Genomic DNA, 19,008 nt, shown 5'->3' with positions numbered 1-19,008 from the left:
ATGTCACCTCAGTGTCAATTCCTTGCCCCGCGTCGTGTGTCTGTGTGATGAGACGGCTTCATAGGCTTGTATTGTATGGCCGTCTGCTCACATAACAGGACAAGAGAGAACCAGAGAGAGTTCTCCCAGCTTGTTCTTCCGCAGGGTCATGGTCTGAACACTCAGACATCGACGAATCAAAATTTTCAACACGTCAAAAAAATTTTTGGACCAAAAACGGCACTATATGTGTGGCATTACATCTGGCCTCCATTCACGTCAATAGAATTAAAGGGGTTGCCCAGCAAAAATCTTTTTCTTTCAAATCAACTGGTTTCAGAAAGTTAAATAGATTTGTAATTTACTTGTATTAAAAATTATCAAGTCTTCCCATACTTATCAGCTGCTGTATGTCATGCAGCAAGTGTTGGTTTATTTTCAGTCTGACACAGCGCTCTCTGCTGACATCTCTGTCCTCTGTTCCTGTCTCGGTTTTCTATGAATTTCCATAGAAAACCTCTCCTGCTCTGGACAGTTCCTGTCTCGGCCAGAGATGTCAGCAGAGAGCAGTGTGTCAGACTGAAAATAAAACATTTCCTGCATGACATATAAGAGCTTATAATTATGGAAAGACTTGAGATTTTTTAATAGAAGTAAATTTCAAATCTATACAACTTTCTCATATCAATTGATTTGAAAGAAAAAGTTATTCGCTGGACAACCCCTTTAAGCTGCAATATCACAAACTGATTACAGGTGTGGTGCTCTTCCTAGAAGCAAGCAGCTATGTTTTCTAATCCTGGACAACTTCTTTAAAGGGGTTATCATGCATGAGAAAAACATGGCCACTTCCTCCCAGAGACAACAGAACTATTGTCTCGGCCGGGATGTTGTCCATTTGCTTAGCGTCGCCTCCTAGTGGCACCAGCCTATACCCACTGTGTCTGTGTCCCCAATGACACAAGCGAGAAAAGCCTTTTTTACCCTGAGTTGAGAAGTCATCACAGCTCAGGGGAAAATGCCTTATGGTGGGGAGAGGTAAGTTGATTTCCCCCCTGCCGGCTGCAAGATTTTATAATCTACCAGACTTCTCCTTTAAGCTCCATTCACTTCAATTGAATGGAGTTGCAAAACCTACTGTAGAAAAGAGTGGTGCTGTGATGCTGTCTCTGGAAGAAAGTGGCCGTGCTCTTCTAATGCTGGATAAGCCTTTTAAGGATGAATTCACACAGCAGATTTGTTGAAGAAACTTCGGAACCTGTACTATTCAACTGAAATATTCCCCATTTAGATAAGTGGAACAGATTTTTTTTCAGCTAGAGAAACCTCAGTAGTAAATCCAGAGAATCCACCTAAAGCTATGAACACCTTCCAAGTTTTACTTTGTTCTGCCAATTTTTTCATGTAACATGAAGATCTCTTACTCTTCTGCAGGAACAGGGCCATTTGCTTCTCCAGACACTCTGAGACGACATTGGCGGACTCATCTTCATATTTTAATGGTATTGGAGTGTTGGGGTCAGCAGCGGGCAGCTCTCCTTCCTTCTTAATACTGCCATCGATGGATTTTAATCCCTATAAACCAATGCAGAGCTTAGAGACCAGCCCCTTCAGAACTCAGTAAGTGTAAAACTTGATTTATGAATCTGAGAGATAACTTACTTCTAAGACGTAACTGAGGACTAAGCGGCAGCGCTCTTCTGTGTCACTGCAAACTGGGAAAGTGCAGCTCGGCTGAAAGTGAAAGTGCAGAGAGATCCTATTATCTATAACAGAGCATGCATGTATTTAATACATCCCCAACACTACGCTCACAACTTAAAGGGTTACTGCTGTTATTTGTTTGTTGCAGAAATCAATAGTCCAGGCGATTTTAAGAAACTTTGTAATTGGGTTTATTAGGCAAATATGCCATTATCTGCATTCAAAAAGACTTTCGCCAGCACCCCCTCCCCCCTCATTCACTGCTCATTATCAGGAAATCTCGACTCTTTTCCATCAGTCGAGCCCTGTGTAACCTATGGAGAGGGGAGGGGGAAGATTAGTCGCCAGCAGAGAACAAAGGATTACACAGTGGTATTCAGCGGTCAGAGAGGTCAGTGCTGACTTCAGAGGAGATAGCCCAGTGATGTAGCTATAAATTTAACTCTTTGTTGTCCTGTTTTGGTGCCTCATCTCCCTTCACCCCTCCCCTTTCCATAAGAGAACCATGAATACAGGGGGAGAGCTTCAAACTGCTTTTTCATGATAAAAATGCATTTTTTCGGCTAATAAACCCAATTACAAAGTTTTTTTTTAAATCGCCTGTACTTTTTCTGCAAAAAATTTAAACGACTGTGACACATTAAGGTCACCAACCTTTCAACAAACCCTTCAGGATAAGATGCAGTGTGTGCATATGAGGAATAGAGCTATTTCTGGCCTTTATATAAATGATATATATATTTTCTTTATTTGAGCGTGACACGAGCATGCTTGAGTCCATTTGTTCAGCATTTGAATATCGCTGGCCACAGAGGTTGGATGCAGCCCTAGGAAGTCCGACCACCTATGGCTGTATCCATCATCTTCAGCCACCACCATTCATATGCTGAACGATCGGACTTGAGCATGCTTGAGTTAAAGGTGGAGACCAACCTCTATGTTGTCGCCCATGCACTGCAGACAGACACACAGAAGAGGAGATCCTGCTGCTTTCTATCACTTCAGCTCACCCTTAGAAGCAGCAGCAGCATGGAAGACATTACAGTGCTATACTGCCCTGGTGTGGGAGGTAAAACTAAGGCCTCATTCACATGTTCAGTAATTTTTCAGGACCATATAAAGTCCGCAATCTGCAAAAAGTTCACACGTAGTGAATGCATAATCCGCATTTTTTATAGATGTGCAAAAATGGGAAGGAGATAGTTTTAAACGAAGGTGATCCGTATTTTTTGCGGACATGACGGGTGTTAAATCTGTAACGTCCGCAAAAGATCGCAGACCCCATAGACTTGTATTGGCTAAACCCATACTAGGACATGTCCTATTTTTATGTGGCACAGATTACAAATCACAAAACTACAGAGTGTGCCTTACTAAAAATTTCAGCAGCTTCTCTGTAGCTAATTCCTGCTCCCATGGATGTGCACAGTGTAACCTGATCTGTGTGTGTATATAAAAGAGATGGCGTAGATGCTGTGCAAAAGTGCACATAAGTTGAACGCAGCTTCCTTCGCTCACATATGACCAAATAGCATAATAAACACCACACTATGCACACAAGGTGCACATAGCCAGACAAGAGTGTACTTTTTTTTTTTTTTTTTTAAACTTGGATACAGGTATGCACTAGGCTAAAAGTTACAAATGCATAGAAAAGGTTTAACAAGCACAATGATAAATGCACCCTTACATCTTTATAAATTTGCAGATTTGTCCTCACCTAATAAAGCAGGCCTTTCTCATGGCCGGGGTTACATGTTCTGACTACAAGTTGTGGTTTTCAAAATGGCAGCAGCAAAAAACAGTTTGATTGGTTAATGCTTGTGTGGGTACAGCGGGCAAAACTGCTGTTAAGGGCCCTATTATATGCTGGAAAATCATCGGCTGTCAGCTACACATCTACCTGTGTAATAGGAGGATGTGCGGCTGACAGCTGACTGCCAGAATGGATCGCTCAAATGATCAAGCCTAAGGACAAATAGGCCCTCCTTTCCTGACTGCCTCAGACCATCTAACACATTAAGGATTATAATTCATAGCTGGATCCTAGTTATTATAGTCACATCTACGTTCCTGCTCATGCATCTCTCCCCTTACCCTAATCTGATGGGTGGACTTGTACTTCTCAGGTACAGACAGCTCCCGGACAGACTTAATGATGGCTACAGCTTTGCAGTCTTCTGGGGGGTTAGGAGGACAGCTGTATGAGCCATTCTCATCACTCAGCTCCTCTTCTTCATCCTCCTCCTCGCTGTAGCTCTCATCAGAATTCCCATTAAGAGATCCTTCACTTTCTTCTTTCTTTGGCTCGAGTTGAAACAGCTCTGACAGCATGTAGTTGGCAGAGGCGATTATCTGACACCAAGAAAAATAATTAAAAAGTTCTGCAATGTAGAAAGTACTGAGGAGTCGATGTAGAGGTGCCATGCTACAGCCAATCAGAAGACATTATTTATGAAGTTACATTTCATTAGTTCCCTTGTACTCATCTGCACTCACATAGTCTTTAAAAATGCTGTCAATGCTTCAAGGGGATGTGAAAAATTCATATGGACAGATTAAAAAAAGCAGCATTTGCTTAAACTTATGGCATTCAATGAACAGTGTCAGACTTGCCAGAAAGCAACCATACCAGACATCTTCTTATGTGCTCTATTAGGCCACAACAAAGCCTGTGCTGGTCCATAGCTCTAGATCAGTCGGGCGACGTGCCACCCAGCATCTCCATCAGAAAGTAAGAATTGATGGATGAAGAGGAACATAGCTACATGCATGTTACACTTTAAGCTAGGGGTGTCAAACTTGAGGAGGGCCGCAGTTGAACACCTGTGCTTTAAAGGGGTTATCCAGCGCTACAAAAACATGGCCACTTTTTCACCTCTCTTGTCTCCAGATTGGGTGGGGTTTGAAACTCAGTTCCATTGAAGTAAATGGCGCTTAATTGCAAACCACACCTACACTGGAGATAAGAGAGGGGGAAAGTAGCCATGTTTTTGTAGCACTGGATAACCCCTTTAATCCCTTTGCAACATCTGATGTACATGTACGTTACCATCTGAAGCTCCCATACAACTTAAATAGCAGGCAGCCAGTAATTCATTTGGTCACCAGCTACTTATATCTTTCACCCAATACTCAGGTATGTTCAGCTCAGCCAAGCGTTCAGGTGTTCTGAATGGGGAATGGGTATGGCTTACTTTTCACTAGTGTGTATAGGGGCCTTAAAGGGTTTTTCTATCCACATCAATGGTTGATATAGTTGATTAGCAGGCACTTACATTGAGAAAATGTTCAGCACCTGCTTTACACCAAGAATGGGGCTTGAAGCAGTCAGCTCCGTTCCCAGTGTAGTGGCGGCGCCAGGTTGTACTGCAATCTGAGAGCCTATTGAAGTGAACAGGAGCCAAGGCTGCAGTAGTTCAGAACCACTGCTACACATCACTTGGCTCCGTTCTGAGAGTAGAGAAGGTACAAACATCTGGTAGGGTCCCCATGGATTCACTATAGCACTCCAGATACAGCCTGACAAAGCATACCAGAAGATTAGCAGAATTCCTATATACTGAATAGAGATGAGCGAACTCATAGTAGGATCAGGTTTGCACAAACCCGAAGCCTCGATATTTGAATCCTAGAAGCTAAAAAAATATGGATGCAGCCCTACCTAACATTGTGGTTGGAGCGAACCCAAACTTACTGTAAGTTTGCTCATCTCTAATACAGAAAATTATTATAAAATAAAGTAAAAGAAAATAAAAAGTTGATATCTCAGAAAAAAAAATTATAGCAAAAGATAAAAACCTGAAGGTTATTAGACGATTTGTCATGGTCACACGTACCTGTGGATGCCGTCCTTTATCCACCAACTTCAGACAGTTCAGTAACAAAGTGCGAATAGTGCCATAATGTTTTCTGTTCTGGGTTTTCTTCATCATCATGTTACATGCCACCCTATATAAAACAAGAGAGCAGAGGTAAGCACCAGCGCTCTTGCAGTTCCATAAGCCGCTACCTGAGTTCCCTTTGTCGGACTCTAGCACCATTTGTCTCGGTTGGCTGCTCCGCGCCTCCCCAGGCCGTAAAAACTTGATAGTTTTAATGCATCCAGATAAATATTTAACGTTATCGTACCAAGCACGAGTCTGCTGAGACCGCGGCTTTATTTACAAGCGCACTCCGGGGAAATATCACAGGGGACACGGATTACAAAGCATAAAAGTGATCAAAAAGAGACAGAATAATATGGATACTAATGGTGGGAAGTAAATGAGGGATGGGATGTAATTACTCCGCTCATCAGCAGATAATTATTCCTGAGAGGCTCTTATACCCTCCTCTGAGACACTCACGTCAATAGCCCTGTACTAGGCAGACATAAATATTATAACCTGCTCCTGTGCAGGAGGATTACTGAAGCACATGGAGCGGGAGTACATAGGAGATTGTGGCTGTACAGTACCCTATGGCAATGCTAAAAGGCTCCCTGGAGGTTCCAGCAGTCAGACCCCCTGCTGAGACTCTTAGGCTACATTGACATGTTCCATGTTCCGCACGGAACATGGACGTGGAATGCCTGTAACGGACTCTTCCCCCCCTTCAGGGCAGCATCTGTGATAAGATGCTAGGAGTGAATGCAGCCTTAGATACAGAATTCATGTTGTAATTCGGAATACCCCTTTAAATGTATACACTTGGAGCTATCTCGATGCACAGTAAACTTACAATACTAATGTAGTGGGAGAAAGGCCTCGCAAACTGATTTATGAGGCCCTGTTCTCAAGATAGCAGTCAGACAATCTGACGCTTATATATCTTATACCTCTTAACTTGGAAGACTCCTTTAAGCATAGTCACATTGCACCAATAACTGATGGAAGGGCAAAAGCATCATTCTGTCCTCTATGTGTTATACATACATATTATAAATTATACACAAACAGATTCAGTCTCAGTGCCCTCTCTGTACATATCACATAGGAGAGTCAGTAAAGAACTAACTTGTACAGTAACACAGCCACCGGCATAGTGAAGGGGTTCTGGTACTTGTCCTCTGTTTCTTCGCATAGAGTAGTGAGATCATAGAGCTTCACAATGTCACTGCCGCTGGCTGCAGGAGACAACACGACCGAGAGAAGTGAGTAATACAATCCCCTTCTAGAAGAAGTATCCACGTCTAGACCGCCCCGGTGTTACCTTTGAAGAGCCAGTATGTATGTCCTTCTTTTGTGCAGTTTGACTTCAAAAAGGATAAAATATTCTGTGCAATGTCTTTGATCACCTTGGTGGAGAAGTTGGAGTTCTCCAGATTAGGAATATCTTCTGTTTTAATCATCTCATATTTCTGCAATGAAAAATACAATGTCAGAAAGTTTTGCCGCTTTTGCCGGACATCTGACCGCAGGTTCTACAGCAGAGCTGACAGCCACTAGGAGGTGTCGCTGGAGCTCAAGTCTTTTATATTCTAGGAGATGAGAGCTCTTATAAGTGTCTGTCGGCAGATTATGCCTATTTCCTAAGGCAGTAAACATACAGAGTTGGCTGATGTGAGTGTTCATGCTTATGAAAGAACAATGGAACCTCAGAGGGGAACAGAGCTTAAAATTTTATGTTCTGCTCCTTCACCCCATGACTTTACAACTACATTTTTAGTGCACGCAGTATTAGTTAGATACAACGGTGTATTAAACTTTCATTAGGCTGTGTTCACACAATCCATATTGTTCATACGCATGGACAAATTTATAGCCCGATGCTTTGTATTGGGCTATTTGGATGTTGTGTTTCCACAGATCCCCAATCCGTGAAAAAAAAATAGGACACGTCATAAGTCAGAGCGGAAGCACAGCATGGATTCCCCTATAGAAATCAGAGATCAGTGTTTTTCACTGATATACACGTGTGCGACATACGTTTATATCCATGAAAAACATGGATTTAAACTAGTACACTACAATTTTAACCACTCCATGAAAAACACAGACACTGATGCAAAACGGATGTAAACACGGACGGTTTTGCATGGATCACGGATGTAGCTAGCGGATTAATCCACGGACCAGGCAAAACACTGAATGTGTGAATGCAGCCTAAGAACATGTCACTTTGGATAAATCGGAATTTTAATTGAGTGCTAGACTTTTCATACATAGCAATCTACTGGGGAAGATCCCCAAAAAACACCTATATTCCCTATTGGTTAAAATATAACTTTTATTAATAAAAGTATAAAAACTCTAAACATTTAGGAAAACAGCAAAAACGCAAAATGTGAACAGTGAATTAAAAGGCTTTTCACAATCTGCCCTATACTCAATACAATGAGGACCAGGAGTGCATCAATGAACGGTTAGTACTCACACCCGAGTCACCACAAACGATTTACTAACCCAAAAGGGATAAAGCAAGACACCCCTGTGGGTTTAGATGCCTCCTATCCTGTAATGTATATTAGCAGGATGACACTGTGACTGGGTTGACCTGTCTCGACCCCTACGCTCTACTGGCTAGCCCCCCGTATTGTCAGTAGCAGTGTCATCCAATACGGCAGTGTGAAAAGTATTAAAACAGCCCTGCGTCTGACATGTTTCCTTGCAAACGCAACTTTCTCAAAGACTATGGCTGATGGGCGGCGTGAAAACGGAGGTTTAAATAACCTGTTGTTCCGATATGCGTCCCCGTGATAGGTCAGACAGATTAGCATAATAGTCACTCCCCCTATTGGTGACGTGTTGGATTAACATAGGGTTATTTGAATATGCCACCCCTGTGATAGGTAAATTAGTTCTGATTGATTGTCAAGGGGGCAGTTAGTCTCTACTTTTGCGCAGGCGTGTAGACTTAGCCAGATTTATGGACCAAACTGGCTACCGCGCATGTCTCAGAACTTAGAAATTTGGGAGACCTAAGAAGTCTCATACTGCGCATGTTCTCGACTTAGAATTAATTCAGCTTTTATTATCATGTGCGCATGTCACGGGACTTAGAATTTACGACGACCAATATGCATCAAACAGTGCATGTCCCAGGACTTCATCTTTTGTATAGAATGCCTTCCTTTTCGCAGCATCCAGGCCAAACATGATAGATTCCTAGGTATGTATTGCGATGTAATTGTATTATTACTTTGATTTAATGGCATAGGAAGGATACATTCTTGCATGTAGAATTCATTTCTGAATCTCAAATGTCCACATTCTAGGGCGAAGTGGAGAGAAAAGGAAGGGGGGGGGGGGGGGGGGGGGGGGGGAGAGGAGGAGGACATATGATATGACCTATCACTTTAAAACACTGAAACATTTCCGTTAGACTGTTTCTATTTTATTTTTATCATGTAGATACTCTATTCAGAGAAAAGGAGTGTAAGTAAACCCCTCATTTAAACCGTAAGGAGCCAATGTGTTAAGTTTAAAGATCCATTTCGCCTCCAGTTGTAGGAGCTTTTTATCAAGATCTCCTTTTCTGGGGCAGAGTTTGATCTGCTGGATCCCCCAGAATTTGAGGACTCTGGGGTCACCACCATGGACACTATTCACATGTCTAGCTACGCTTGTGTCTCTTCGTGTTTATATAGCTGACATGTTGACAAATTCTCTTCTTGAATTGCTGTATCGTTTTACCGATTTATAGCAGATGGCACGGGCATTCTATTGCATACACTATTCCGGTTGTAAGAATCAATAAATTCCCTGATTTCGTAGGTTTTGTGATCCTGTGGGTTTGTAAATGACTTCGTATTAACAATATAGCGGCAGAAAATGCATTTCCCACAAGTAAATGAGCCAGTAGCTCTTGATTTGAGCCAATTTGTTTCAGGGGTGTCAATTTCATCTATAAAATGGCTATGGACCAGCCAATCCTTCAAATTCTTCCCACGCCTGTAAGTCAAACTTGGTCTCGGGGTTAGCACTTCCTTTAAGTCCGAATCCATCATTAAGATTGGCCAATGTTTTTTGAATATCTTTTGGATGTGCCAGTGACCCACATCGAACATTCCTATGCACCTGATGGTTTTAGGGTTATCCTTTTGGGGCACTATTCTTGATTGTAAGAGGGTGTCTCTCTCCAGGTGTTTGGCCCTGTAATATGCCTTGTGTAAGATTTTTTGGGGGTAACCCCTATGTTGGAACCGGAGGTACAGGGTTTTGCACTCCCTTTCGAATGCTTCTTCGCTCGAGCAATTCCTGCAAGCTCTGATGTACTGTGCTACCGGGATTCCCTTTTTGAGGGGAAGAGGATGATGGCTGGTCCAAGCTAGGAAATGTATATTTCAGTGGAAATTGTTCCGTCGGAATTCTTGGTGACGCCGACCATCAGCCATAGTCTTTGAGAAAGTTGCGTTAGCAAGGAAACATGTCAGACGCAGGGCTGTTTTAATACTTTTCACGCTGCCGTATTGGATGACACTGCTACTGACAATACGGGGGGCTAGCCAGAAGAGCGTAGCGCGTAAAAGCGCTCTGGGGTCGAGACAGGTCAACCCAGTCACAGTGTCATCCTGCTAATATACATTACAGGATAGGAGGCATCTAAACCCACAGGGGTGTCTTGCTTTATCCCTTTAGGGTTAGTAAAATCGTTTGTGGTGACTCGGGTGTGAGTACTAACCGTTCATTGATGAACTCCTGGTCCTCATTGTATTGAGTATAGGGCAGATTGTGAAAAGCCTTTTAATTCACTGTTCACATTTTGCGTTTTTGCTGTTTTCCTAAATGTTTAGAGTTTTTATACTTTATTAATAAAAGTTATATTTTAACCAATAGGGAATATAGGTGTTTTTTGGGGATCTTCCCCAGTGGATTGCTATTAAATGATACCTCCTATTGGACTTAGGATCTAGTTATCCACCAGACTTTTCATACATGTCGCCATACAGCACATTGAAGAAGTCCTCATTGGTGATCCTGCTGAGGCTGCGGGGGACATGACAGTAATGATTACTTACCTGTCCTGTTCCCCCGACGGATCTCTGGCCGCCCATTCCCTGCCAATAACAGTGTTTTGGAGACATCCATAATGTCGCGCTCCCTCTGGAAACGGCTGATCGGCATAAACTGTATAGAATTGGTGCTGACCCGCCTTCAGCGGGACTTCACCAGATGTTTCCAAAACTTGGTGACGGGGAAACAGGGGGCGGGCAGGACAGGTAAGTACACAATACTGTCATGTCCCCCGCAGCCACGGCAGGATCACCAATTATCAAAAATTCCTAGACAACCTCTTTATGGTCAGTAAAACATAAATACCACGCATCTCACCTGCACAATCCCGTTCACATGGAAACACATGACCAGCTCCGGGACGTTACAGATCAGATTGTCCAGCCAATAATCGATCCCAGTCAGCACATTGATGGGCTTGTTGTTGTCCCTAAATTTCAAATACAATTGGGGACATTCTAAAAAAGCAATAATTGTGACTTTAAAAACTTTCTACAAGGAAATACTTACTTTGAGGAAATAGTATAGATCTGCTCCATGGTGACACAGAGTACTAATCCAGTGACATTACTGTGACTCACAAGGAACCTCAAAAGTTTTCAACAGTGACAAGAGACCCTAGTATTACAACATGGTCAGAACCCTTGTAATTGTCACAAGTCTCCTATTTCTGCTGTTATTAGGCATCCTTAGCTTAAAGGAAATATCCGGAGATCAGGAAAGGTCCTACCTTCACTGCTCTCCGATGCTCCACTTCCTCCATTTGCCCGGATGACAGAACAACCTGGACCTTTCTGATTACGTATAACCCCATTCTGTACCACATGATCACTCTAAATCTGCCTGCAGCATGTGACACCACTCCAGGACCCCACTAAGATTCTCAGTAGCTGACAGTGATACATCAAGTGACTCGACAGAACCAAAAAGAAATTTTTGTCAGGCCCCTTGCTTGGCACTTATCCGCTAGTATACATGTATGTTCAAAAAAAAAAAAAAACCCAGCATGGGTTCAGCAATTTTTTTCTTCTAAGCAGATATGAAATTTGCATTACAGAATAAGTGACAATTCTGACAATGTCAGACAAAAACAAGGGATTTTATCTAAAAACTCAAACCTCTTTGTGCCATGCAACCTTACCGTAGACGCAGACTGACAGCAGGGTATCGCCCCCCTCCGAAAATAGGCATGTTAGAGCCAACCAGCATATGGATGTCCTCAAATGTCCAAAGAATATTCCTAACAAAGTCATTCTTGAGACCCTGAGGAAAAAAAAATAAGAATAAAGTGAAACAAGCCAAGGTGCGTACCATGAGCGTCAGCAAAGAGATGGATGGGAATGTCTCAAGCCAACATAAAACCGAAGAAAAAGGCGAAAGGAAAGAAATTACACAGATGTGTCCAACTACAACTACTGTGATTGGTTACAGATGTCGGATTGATTTAATTCAAGTAGCGATGATTTCTGGAGCCGGGGAATTATGTGTTTACTCTGTGGCGTCACATAATTCATACCTGACTGTTCTCCCTGTCAATATACAGAGTGGGGGGGCTGGGATCTTTAGCCGCAGAGGCCACATGCCCCACTAGCTGTGAGGGCTCAGTGGTCGCACTTCCCTGTGAAGAGGGTAAGCATATGAGATACGGTTGATGGGAGAGTCCAGATGCATGAGATGCTTCAGTTACAGCTTCTACTAATAAAAGATGATCCTGAATATGACATCATTCACTTTGGTTGTTCAGCATTGACGCTTCAAGGGCAGGTCCGGCTAAGAACACCATTTCATAGCTTATAAACAAGTAAAAATCTATATAAAAACTGACTTGCAAACATTGAAAGGTGATTCCTTAAAGGGGCTTTCCGATTTAAAGTTACTTGTCTCCTATGCACAAGATTGCAGGAGGTCTGACCTCATTGCCCCCGGGGGATCTCTAGATCAGCGCCTGGCTCCTATGTTATGAATGGAGCTGTGGGTTGGCACATGATCTGCAAATCGATTCTCTATGAAACCGTCAGAAAGAGTCAAGTACAGCACTTAGATATGTGTTGGCATAACATATTTAAAAGTTATAAGGGGGTGCATGCCTTAAAGGGTTTACACCAAGATTAAAATGTTATCGCCTATCCAAATAACCGGTAGGGGTTCACCCGCTGGGACCTTCACTGATCACAAGAACAGAAGTAATTTGGAATGGCAGTGCTAATAGTCAGCTCCTGCCCAATCATTCAGTATGGGGCTTCCAAACATTGCCAGCCCCTGACTTTGGCCATGATCACATGTCCCATAGACAGTGAGTGCAACAGTGCCAGGGCATGCATGCTGCTGCACCATTCACACGGGGGACAAGGGGCCTCCATTGTTATCAGTAGGGGTCCCAGCAATCGGACATCTACCGATCAGCTATTTATTATCTATCCTGTGGATAAATTCACACAAATGTCAAATCAGAATGTATTCCAGTGTTATCTTATGTAAAGCCAGAATCCACCAACTTAAAGTGTCACTGTCGTGAAATTTTTTTGCAGAAATCAATAGTCCAGGCGATTTTAAAGGGGTAGTCCACCCCCAAAAAATTTCTTTCAAATCAACTGGTGCCATAAAGTGCCAGAGATTTGTAATTTACTTCTATTAAAAAATATCCAGTGTTCCGGTACTTATTAGCTGCTGTATGTCCAGCAGGAAGTAGTGTTTTCTTTCCTGTCTGACCCAGTGCTCTCTGTTGCCTCCTCTGTGCATGTCAGGAACTGTCCAAAGCAGGAGCAAATCCCAATAGAAAACCCCTCCTGCTCTCCAGACTGGAAATAATACAACTTCCTGTTGGGCATACAGCAGCTGATAAGTACTGGAAGTAGGGCTGGGCGATTAATCGAATTAATTCGATTAATCGCCCAGACAGTTAGAATCGATTTGATTTTTTGTGAAAATCGTAAATTCGATTTTCACAAAAAATCATTGCGGGCGGCGCGGTAAAGTGTCGGGTCCGGAGAGAGTTGCAGGACGGCGCGGTGAGGTGCAGGGCCGGCGGTCAGGAGAGATGTGGTACCGGCGGCTCCAGCCTCTTCACAGAGCCGCGGCTGACCTCTCCCGCCCCTTACACGTTAGTGCCGCGCTGAGCTGCGTCCCGCTCTCTTCCTGTCACACGTGCAGGTCCTGTTCTGTGGAGGAGGCGGCAGGTCAGCCGCGGCTCTGTGAAGAGGCTGGAGCCGCCGGTACCACATCTCTCCTGACTGCCGGCCCTGCACCTCACCGCGCAGTCCTGACACTTTACCACGCCTGCCTAGTCCCCCTCAGCTGCCCCATACCCCCTCAGTGTCCCCTCAGCTGCCCCATACCCCCTCAGTGTCCCCTCAGCTGCCCCATACCCCCTCAGTGTCCCCTCAGCTGCCCCATACCCCCTCAGTGTCCCCTCAGCTGCCCCATACCCCCGAGTGACCCCCAGCCGGCTTCATATCCCTCAGTGACCCCCAGCCTGCCCCATACCCCTCAGTGACCCCCAGCCTGCCCCATACCCCTCAGTGACCCCCAGCCTGCCTCATACCCCTCAGTGACCCCCAGCCTGCCCCATACCCCTCAGTGACCCTTAGCCTGCCCCATACCCCTCAGTGACCCTCAGCCTGCCCCATACCCCTCAGTGACCCCCAGCCTGCCTCATACCCCTCAGTGACCCCCAGCCTGCCTCATACCCCTCAGTGACCCCCAGCCTGCCTCATACCCCTCAGTGACCCCCAGCCTGCCCCATACCCCTCAGTGACCCTTAGCCTGCTTCATACCCCTCAGTGACCCCCAGCCTGCCTCATACCCCTCAGTGACCCCCAGCCTGCCTCATACCCCTCAGTGACCCCCAGCCTGCCCCATACCCACTCAGTGACCCCCAGTCCACCCCATACCCCCTCAGTAGTACTACTACACCCATCATCTATACCTGTACTACTACCACACTCCTCATCTTTACCTGTACTACTACACCCCTTATCCACTATACCCTCACTACTACTCCCTACCTAGATGAAGGCACAAAGAAGATCGCCTATACTATATGGGGGCACAGAGTACATAGGGCACATATTTGGGAAAACTACTTATATGGGGCACACAATGTGTTTGTCTACTACATGGGGGCACAGGGGGAGTACTGTTACACTGGGAAACAATATAGTTGTCTCAAACGTCAATAAAATCGTATCTGATGCTGCAGGGAGAAAAATGTCCTATTTATTTAGCAAAAACAAAAAAATCGAGATTTAAATCGAGAATCGTCCAAAATTTTTTAAAAATCGAGATTTTATTTTTTGGCCATATCGCCCAGCCCTAACTGGAAGGCTTGAGATTTTTTAATAGAAGTAAATTACAAATCTCTGTCACTTCATGGCAGCAGTTGATTTGAAAGAAAAAAATTTTGGGTGGACTACCCCTTTAAGAAACGTTGTAACTAGGTTTATTAGCCGAAAAATGCATTTTTATCACGAAAAAGCAGTATGAAGCTCTCCCCCCCCCTGTCTTCATTGTTCTCCTATGGAGAGAGCTAAATAAAAGACCAAAACAGGAGAACAAAGAGTTAATCTACAAATACATTGCCCTTTATCTCCTCTGACAGTCACCACTGACCTCTCTGAGCTCTGATTACAGCTGTCACCCAGCTCCATGTCTGTAATCCTCTGTTATCTGCTTTCTGCTGTCAGCTTACTCCCTCTCCCTCCTCCCCCCTCCCCCCTCCCTAAAATAGACTGGGGACATCTGATGCAACGAGTCACAATTTCCTGATTTTTTCAGTGGATGGAAAAGAGGAGGGAGGGGGGGACCTGGGAAAAGGCTTTTTAAATGCAGATAATGGCATATTTGGCTAATAAACCCAATTACAAAGTTTCTTAAAATCGCCTGGACTATTGATTTCTGCAAAAAAAAAATAAAAAAAAATACGACAGTGACTCTTTAACCCCTAGACGACCCTGGACGTAGGGTTACGTCATGGAAGTCTGTCCCCAGACGACCCATGACGTAACCTTACGTCCTGGGTGTTTTTCCCGCTATGAAGCGCGCTCTGGAGCGGAGCACGCTTCATAGCAGGTGGGGGCCGGCTGCAATTAGCAGCCGGGACCTCACCGGTAATGACACGCTGCAGCGATCGCGCTGCCGCGTGTCATTAACCCCTTAAACGCCGCGATCCCCTGTCACTTACCGATCGGGACCCCCGCAGTGTGACTGCGGGGGTCCCGATAGTTGAAACGGACTGCCAGAGGTCTCTTACCTGCCTCCGTGCGGTCCGATCGGCGATCTGCTACACTGAGCCTGCACAGGCAGGCTCAATGAGCAGATCGCCGATAACACTGATCAATGCTATGCCTATGGCATAGCAATCATCAGTGTAGAAATCAAAGTACTGTATGTAGAAGTCCCCCAAAAGGACTTCAAAAGTGTAAAAAAAAGTTCAAAACACTATTACACTACCCCAAAACCCCTCCCCCAATAAAAGTCTAAATCACCCCCCTTTCCCATTATATAAATAAAATATTATTATTATATAATATAAAAATGAATAAATAGATAAACATATAATATACCGTAGCGTGCGTAATTGTCCGATCTATTAAAATATAACAAGCGTCATTGCGACCGGTAAACGGCGTACACGAAAAGAGGGGAAAAAGTGCGCAGATTACCGATTTTATGTTACATTATATACTAAAAAAAAATCAATAAAAAGTGATCAAAACGTCCGATCTTCACAAATATGGTATTAATAAAAATTAGAGATCATGGCGGAAAAAAATGACACCCCATACAGCCCCGTAGGTGAAAAAATAAAACAGTTATAAGCGTCACAATAGGCCCATTTTATTAATATTTAATTGGCAAAAAAAAGGATTTCATAAAAAAAATACATATATAACATTAGAGAATCTGTGTAACCTGCATATGGTTGTGTTCGGACTGACCTATAGAATAATAGTGTCATGTCGCTGTTACCATATAGTGCATTACGTAGACACAGGAACCCCCCAAAAGTTACCATATTGCATTCTTATTTACGATTTCACCTATTTATATCTTCATAAATAATATATTTGGGGTTCCATCATACATGTTATGGTAAAATGAATGACACCATTACAAAGTACAACTATTCCTGTAAAAAACAAGCACTTACACAGCCTGTAGATAGAAAACAGAGTGCTAGAGCTCTTAGAAGGGGAGGAGGGAAAAACGAAAGCACTAAGATCAAAATTTGCGCGGTCCACTGGGTCATTTTGGGCCTGGTCCTCAAAGGGTTAAAAGTGTCATTGTTTTAATTTTTTTTTTTTTAGAAATCAGTTCAGGCGATTTTAAGAAATCTTCATTGTTCTCTATGGAACACAGAGCTCAACTGATGTAAAACAGTCGAGATTTCCTGATAATGAGCAGTGACAGAGAGGGGGGGGAAACCTGGGGAAAGTCTTTTTGAATTCAGATAATTGCATATTTGCCTAATAAACCAAATTTCAAAGTTTCTTAAAATCGCCTGGACTATTGATTCCTGCAAAAAAAAAAAAAAAAAAATACAACAGTGACTCTTTAAAGCGACTCTGTACTCACAATCTGACTCCCCCAAACCGCTTGTACCGTCAAATAGCTGCTTTTAATTCTAGATCTGTCCTGGGGTCCGTTCGGCAACTTCTAAACTGGCAGCCCCGTGCCCAATGGCCGGGGCTTAGATTGTGTATGCATTAGGCTGCCACCACCTCTCTGTCCCTCCTCATCATTAGGAATGCTCCAGGCAGATTGTCTCCTATTCCACAGCTGTGTGAATACTTAACATGGGCTGGATCATTAAGGCACCTGTGCAATGTTCAGACAGGAGAAAATGTTCCAGTGGCATTTCTAATGATGAAGAGGGTAAGGAGAAGGGACGGAGGGGTGGTGCAAAGTTAGGGCACAGATACTCTAAGCCCTGGCCGTTGGGCACGGGGCTGCAAGTTTAAAAGTTGTTTTTTAGGACAATAACTGCATCACCTGCCGAACGGACCCCAAGACAGAACTTAGATTAAAAGCAGCTATCCGAAGGTACAAGTGGTTTGGCGGGTTCAGATTGTGGGTACAGAGTCGCTTTAACCCCTTAACGACATCGGGCGTAAATTTACGCCCTGATGCCGGTAAGGGAGTTCAGAGCGGGGCCGCGCGGCGGCCCCGCTCTGAACCGCGCCGGTCCCGGGTGCCGCGTGTAGCCCGGGACCGTAGGTATTAGCGGGCACGGTCCGATCGCCGTGCCCGCTAATACAGTAATCGGATGCAGCTGTCAAAGTTGACAGCTGCATCCGATTACCGGACGCAGCGTCATCCCTGTTGTCTAGTGGGGAGATCGCTCCTCCGGGATGTTATCCCGGAGGAGCGATCTCCGTAAATGAAGCCGGCCGGGGACCGCTCCAAGATGGCGCCGTCCCCGGCTCGGCACTCGTTTACTTCCGGCTGCAGCAGCCGGAAGTAAACGAGTGCCTATCTCATGGATCTCTGCAGCATATCTATGCTGCAGAGATCCATGAGAGATCAAAGCACTTATACTAGAAGTCCCCCAGGGGGGCTTCTAGTATAAGTGTAAAAGTTAAAAAAAAAATGTTGTTAATAGTAAAAATCCCCCTCCCCTAATAAAAGTCTGAATCACCCCCCTTTTCCCAGGTTATAAATAAAAGTAAACAAATAAATAAATAAACATGTTTGCTATCGCCGCGTGCGTAATCGCCCAAACTATTAATTATTCATATTCCTGATCTCGCACGGTAAATAGCGTCAGCGCAAAAAAATCCCAAAGTGCAAATTTGCGCATTTTTGGTCGCATCAAATCCAGAAAAATTGTAATAAAAAGCGATCAAAAAGTCGTATATGCGCAATCAAGGTACCGATAGAAAGAACACATCATGGCGCAAAAAATGACACCTGACACAGCCCCATAGACCAAAGGATAAAAGCGCTATAAGCCTGGGAATGGAGCGGTTTTAAGTGTCGTATATTTGTTGACAATGGTTTAAATTTTATACAGGCCATCCGATACAATATAAGTTATACATGTTACATATCGTTTTAATCGTAACGACTTGAGGAACATGCATAACAAGTCAGTTTTACCCCAGGGCGAATGGCGTAAAAACACATTTCCCCCAAATAAACAAAATGCGTTTTATTTTTCAATTTCATCACACTTTGAATTTTTTTCTGGTTTCGCAGTGTACTTTATGCAAAAATTCAGCCTGTCATTGCAAAGTACAATTAGTGACGCAAAAAATAAGGGGTCATGTGGGTCTCTAGGTGGAAAAATGCAAGTGCTATGGCCTTTTATGCACAAGGAGGAAAAACCGAAAACGCAAAAATCGAAATTTGCTCTGTCCTTAAAGGGTTAAGTGAGACCAGAAAACAATCT

At 43.9% G+C, this 19,008-nt stretch overlaps 1 protein-coding gene across 3 annotated transcripts in view; it reads right to left on the bottom strand.

Annotated features, from left to right (window-relative positions):
• Positions 1 to 19,008, bottom strand: part of EDRF1 (erythroid differentiation regulatory factor 1) — a 55,948-nt gene that overhangs the window by 31,058 nt on the left and 5,882 nt on the right. For all 3 annotated transcript variants that reach the window (XM_069980019.1, XM_069980017.1, XM_069980018.1), the window contains exons 7-14: positions 11,761 to 11,882; positions 10,938 to 11,049; positions 6,877 to 7,024; positions 6,682 to 6,790; positions 5,523 to 5,634; positions 3,781 to 4,038; positions 1,642 to 1,713; positions 1,404 to 1,554 (exon numbers count right to left, since the gene is read on the bottom strand). In XM_069980019.1, the coding sequence (XP_069836120.1) occupies positions 1,404 to 1,554; positions 1,642 to 1,713; positions 3,781 to 4,038; positions 5,523 to 5,634; positions 6,682 to 6,790; positions 6,877 to 7,024; positions 10,938 to 11,049; positions 11,761 to 11,882 (1,084 nt within the window). The remainder of the gene's footprint in view (positions 1 to 1,403; positions 1,555 to 1,641; positions 1,714 to 3,780; positions 4,039 to 5,522; positions 5,635 to 6,681; positions 6,791 to 6,876; positions 7,025 to 10,937; positions 11,050 to 11,760; positions 11,883 to 19,008) is intronic.

This window comes from Dendropsophus ebraccatus, chromosome 8 (genome assembly GCF_027789765.1).
Source record: "Dendropsophus ebraccatus isolate aDenEbr1 chromosome 8, aDenEbr1.pat, whole genome shotgun sequence".
Classification (NCBI taxonomy): Eukaryota; Metazoa; Chordata; class Amphibia; order Anura; family Hylidae; genus Dendropsophus; species Dendropsophus ebraccatus.
Note: the sequence above shows the minus strand (reverse complement) of the source record. Positions and strands in the feature narration are given on the sequence as shown.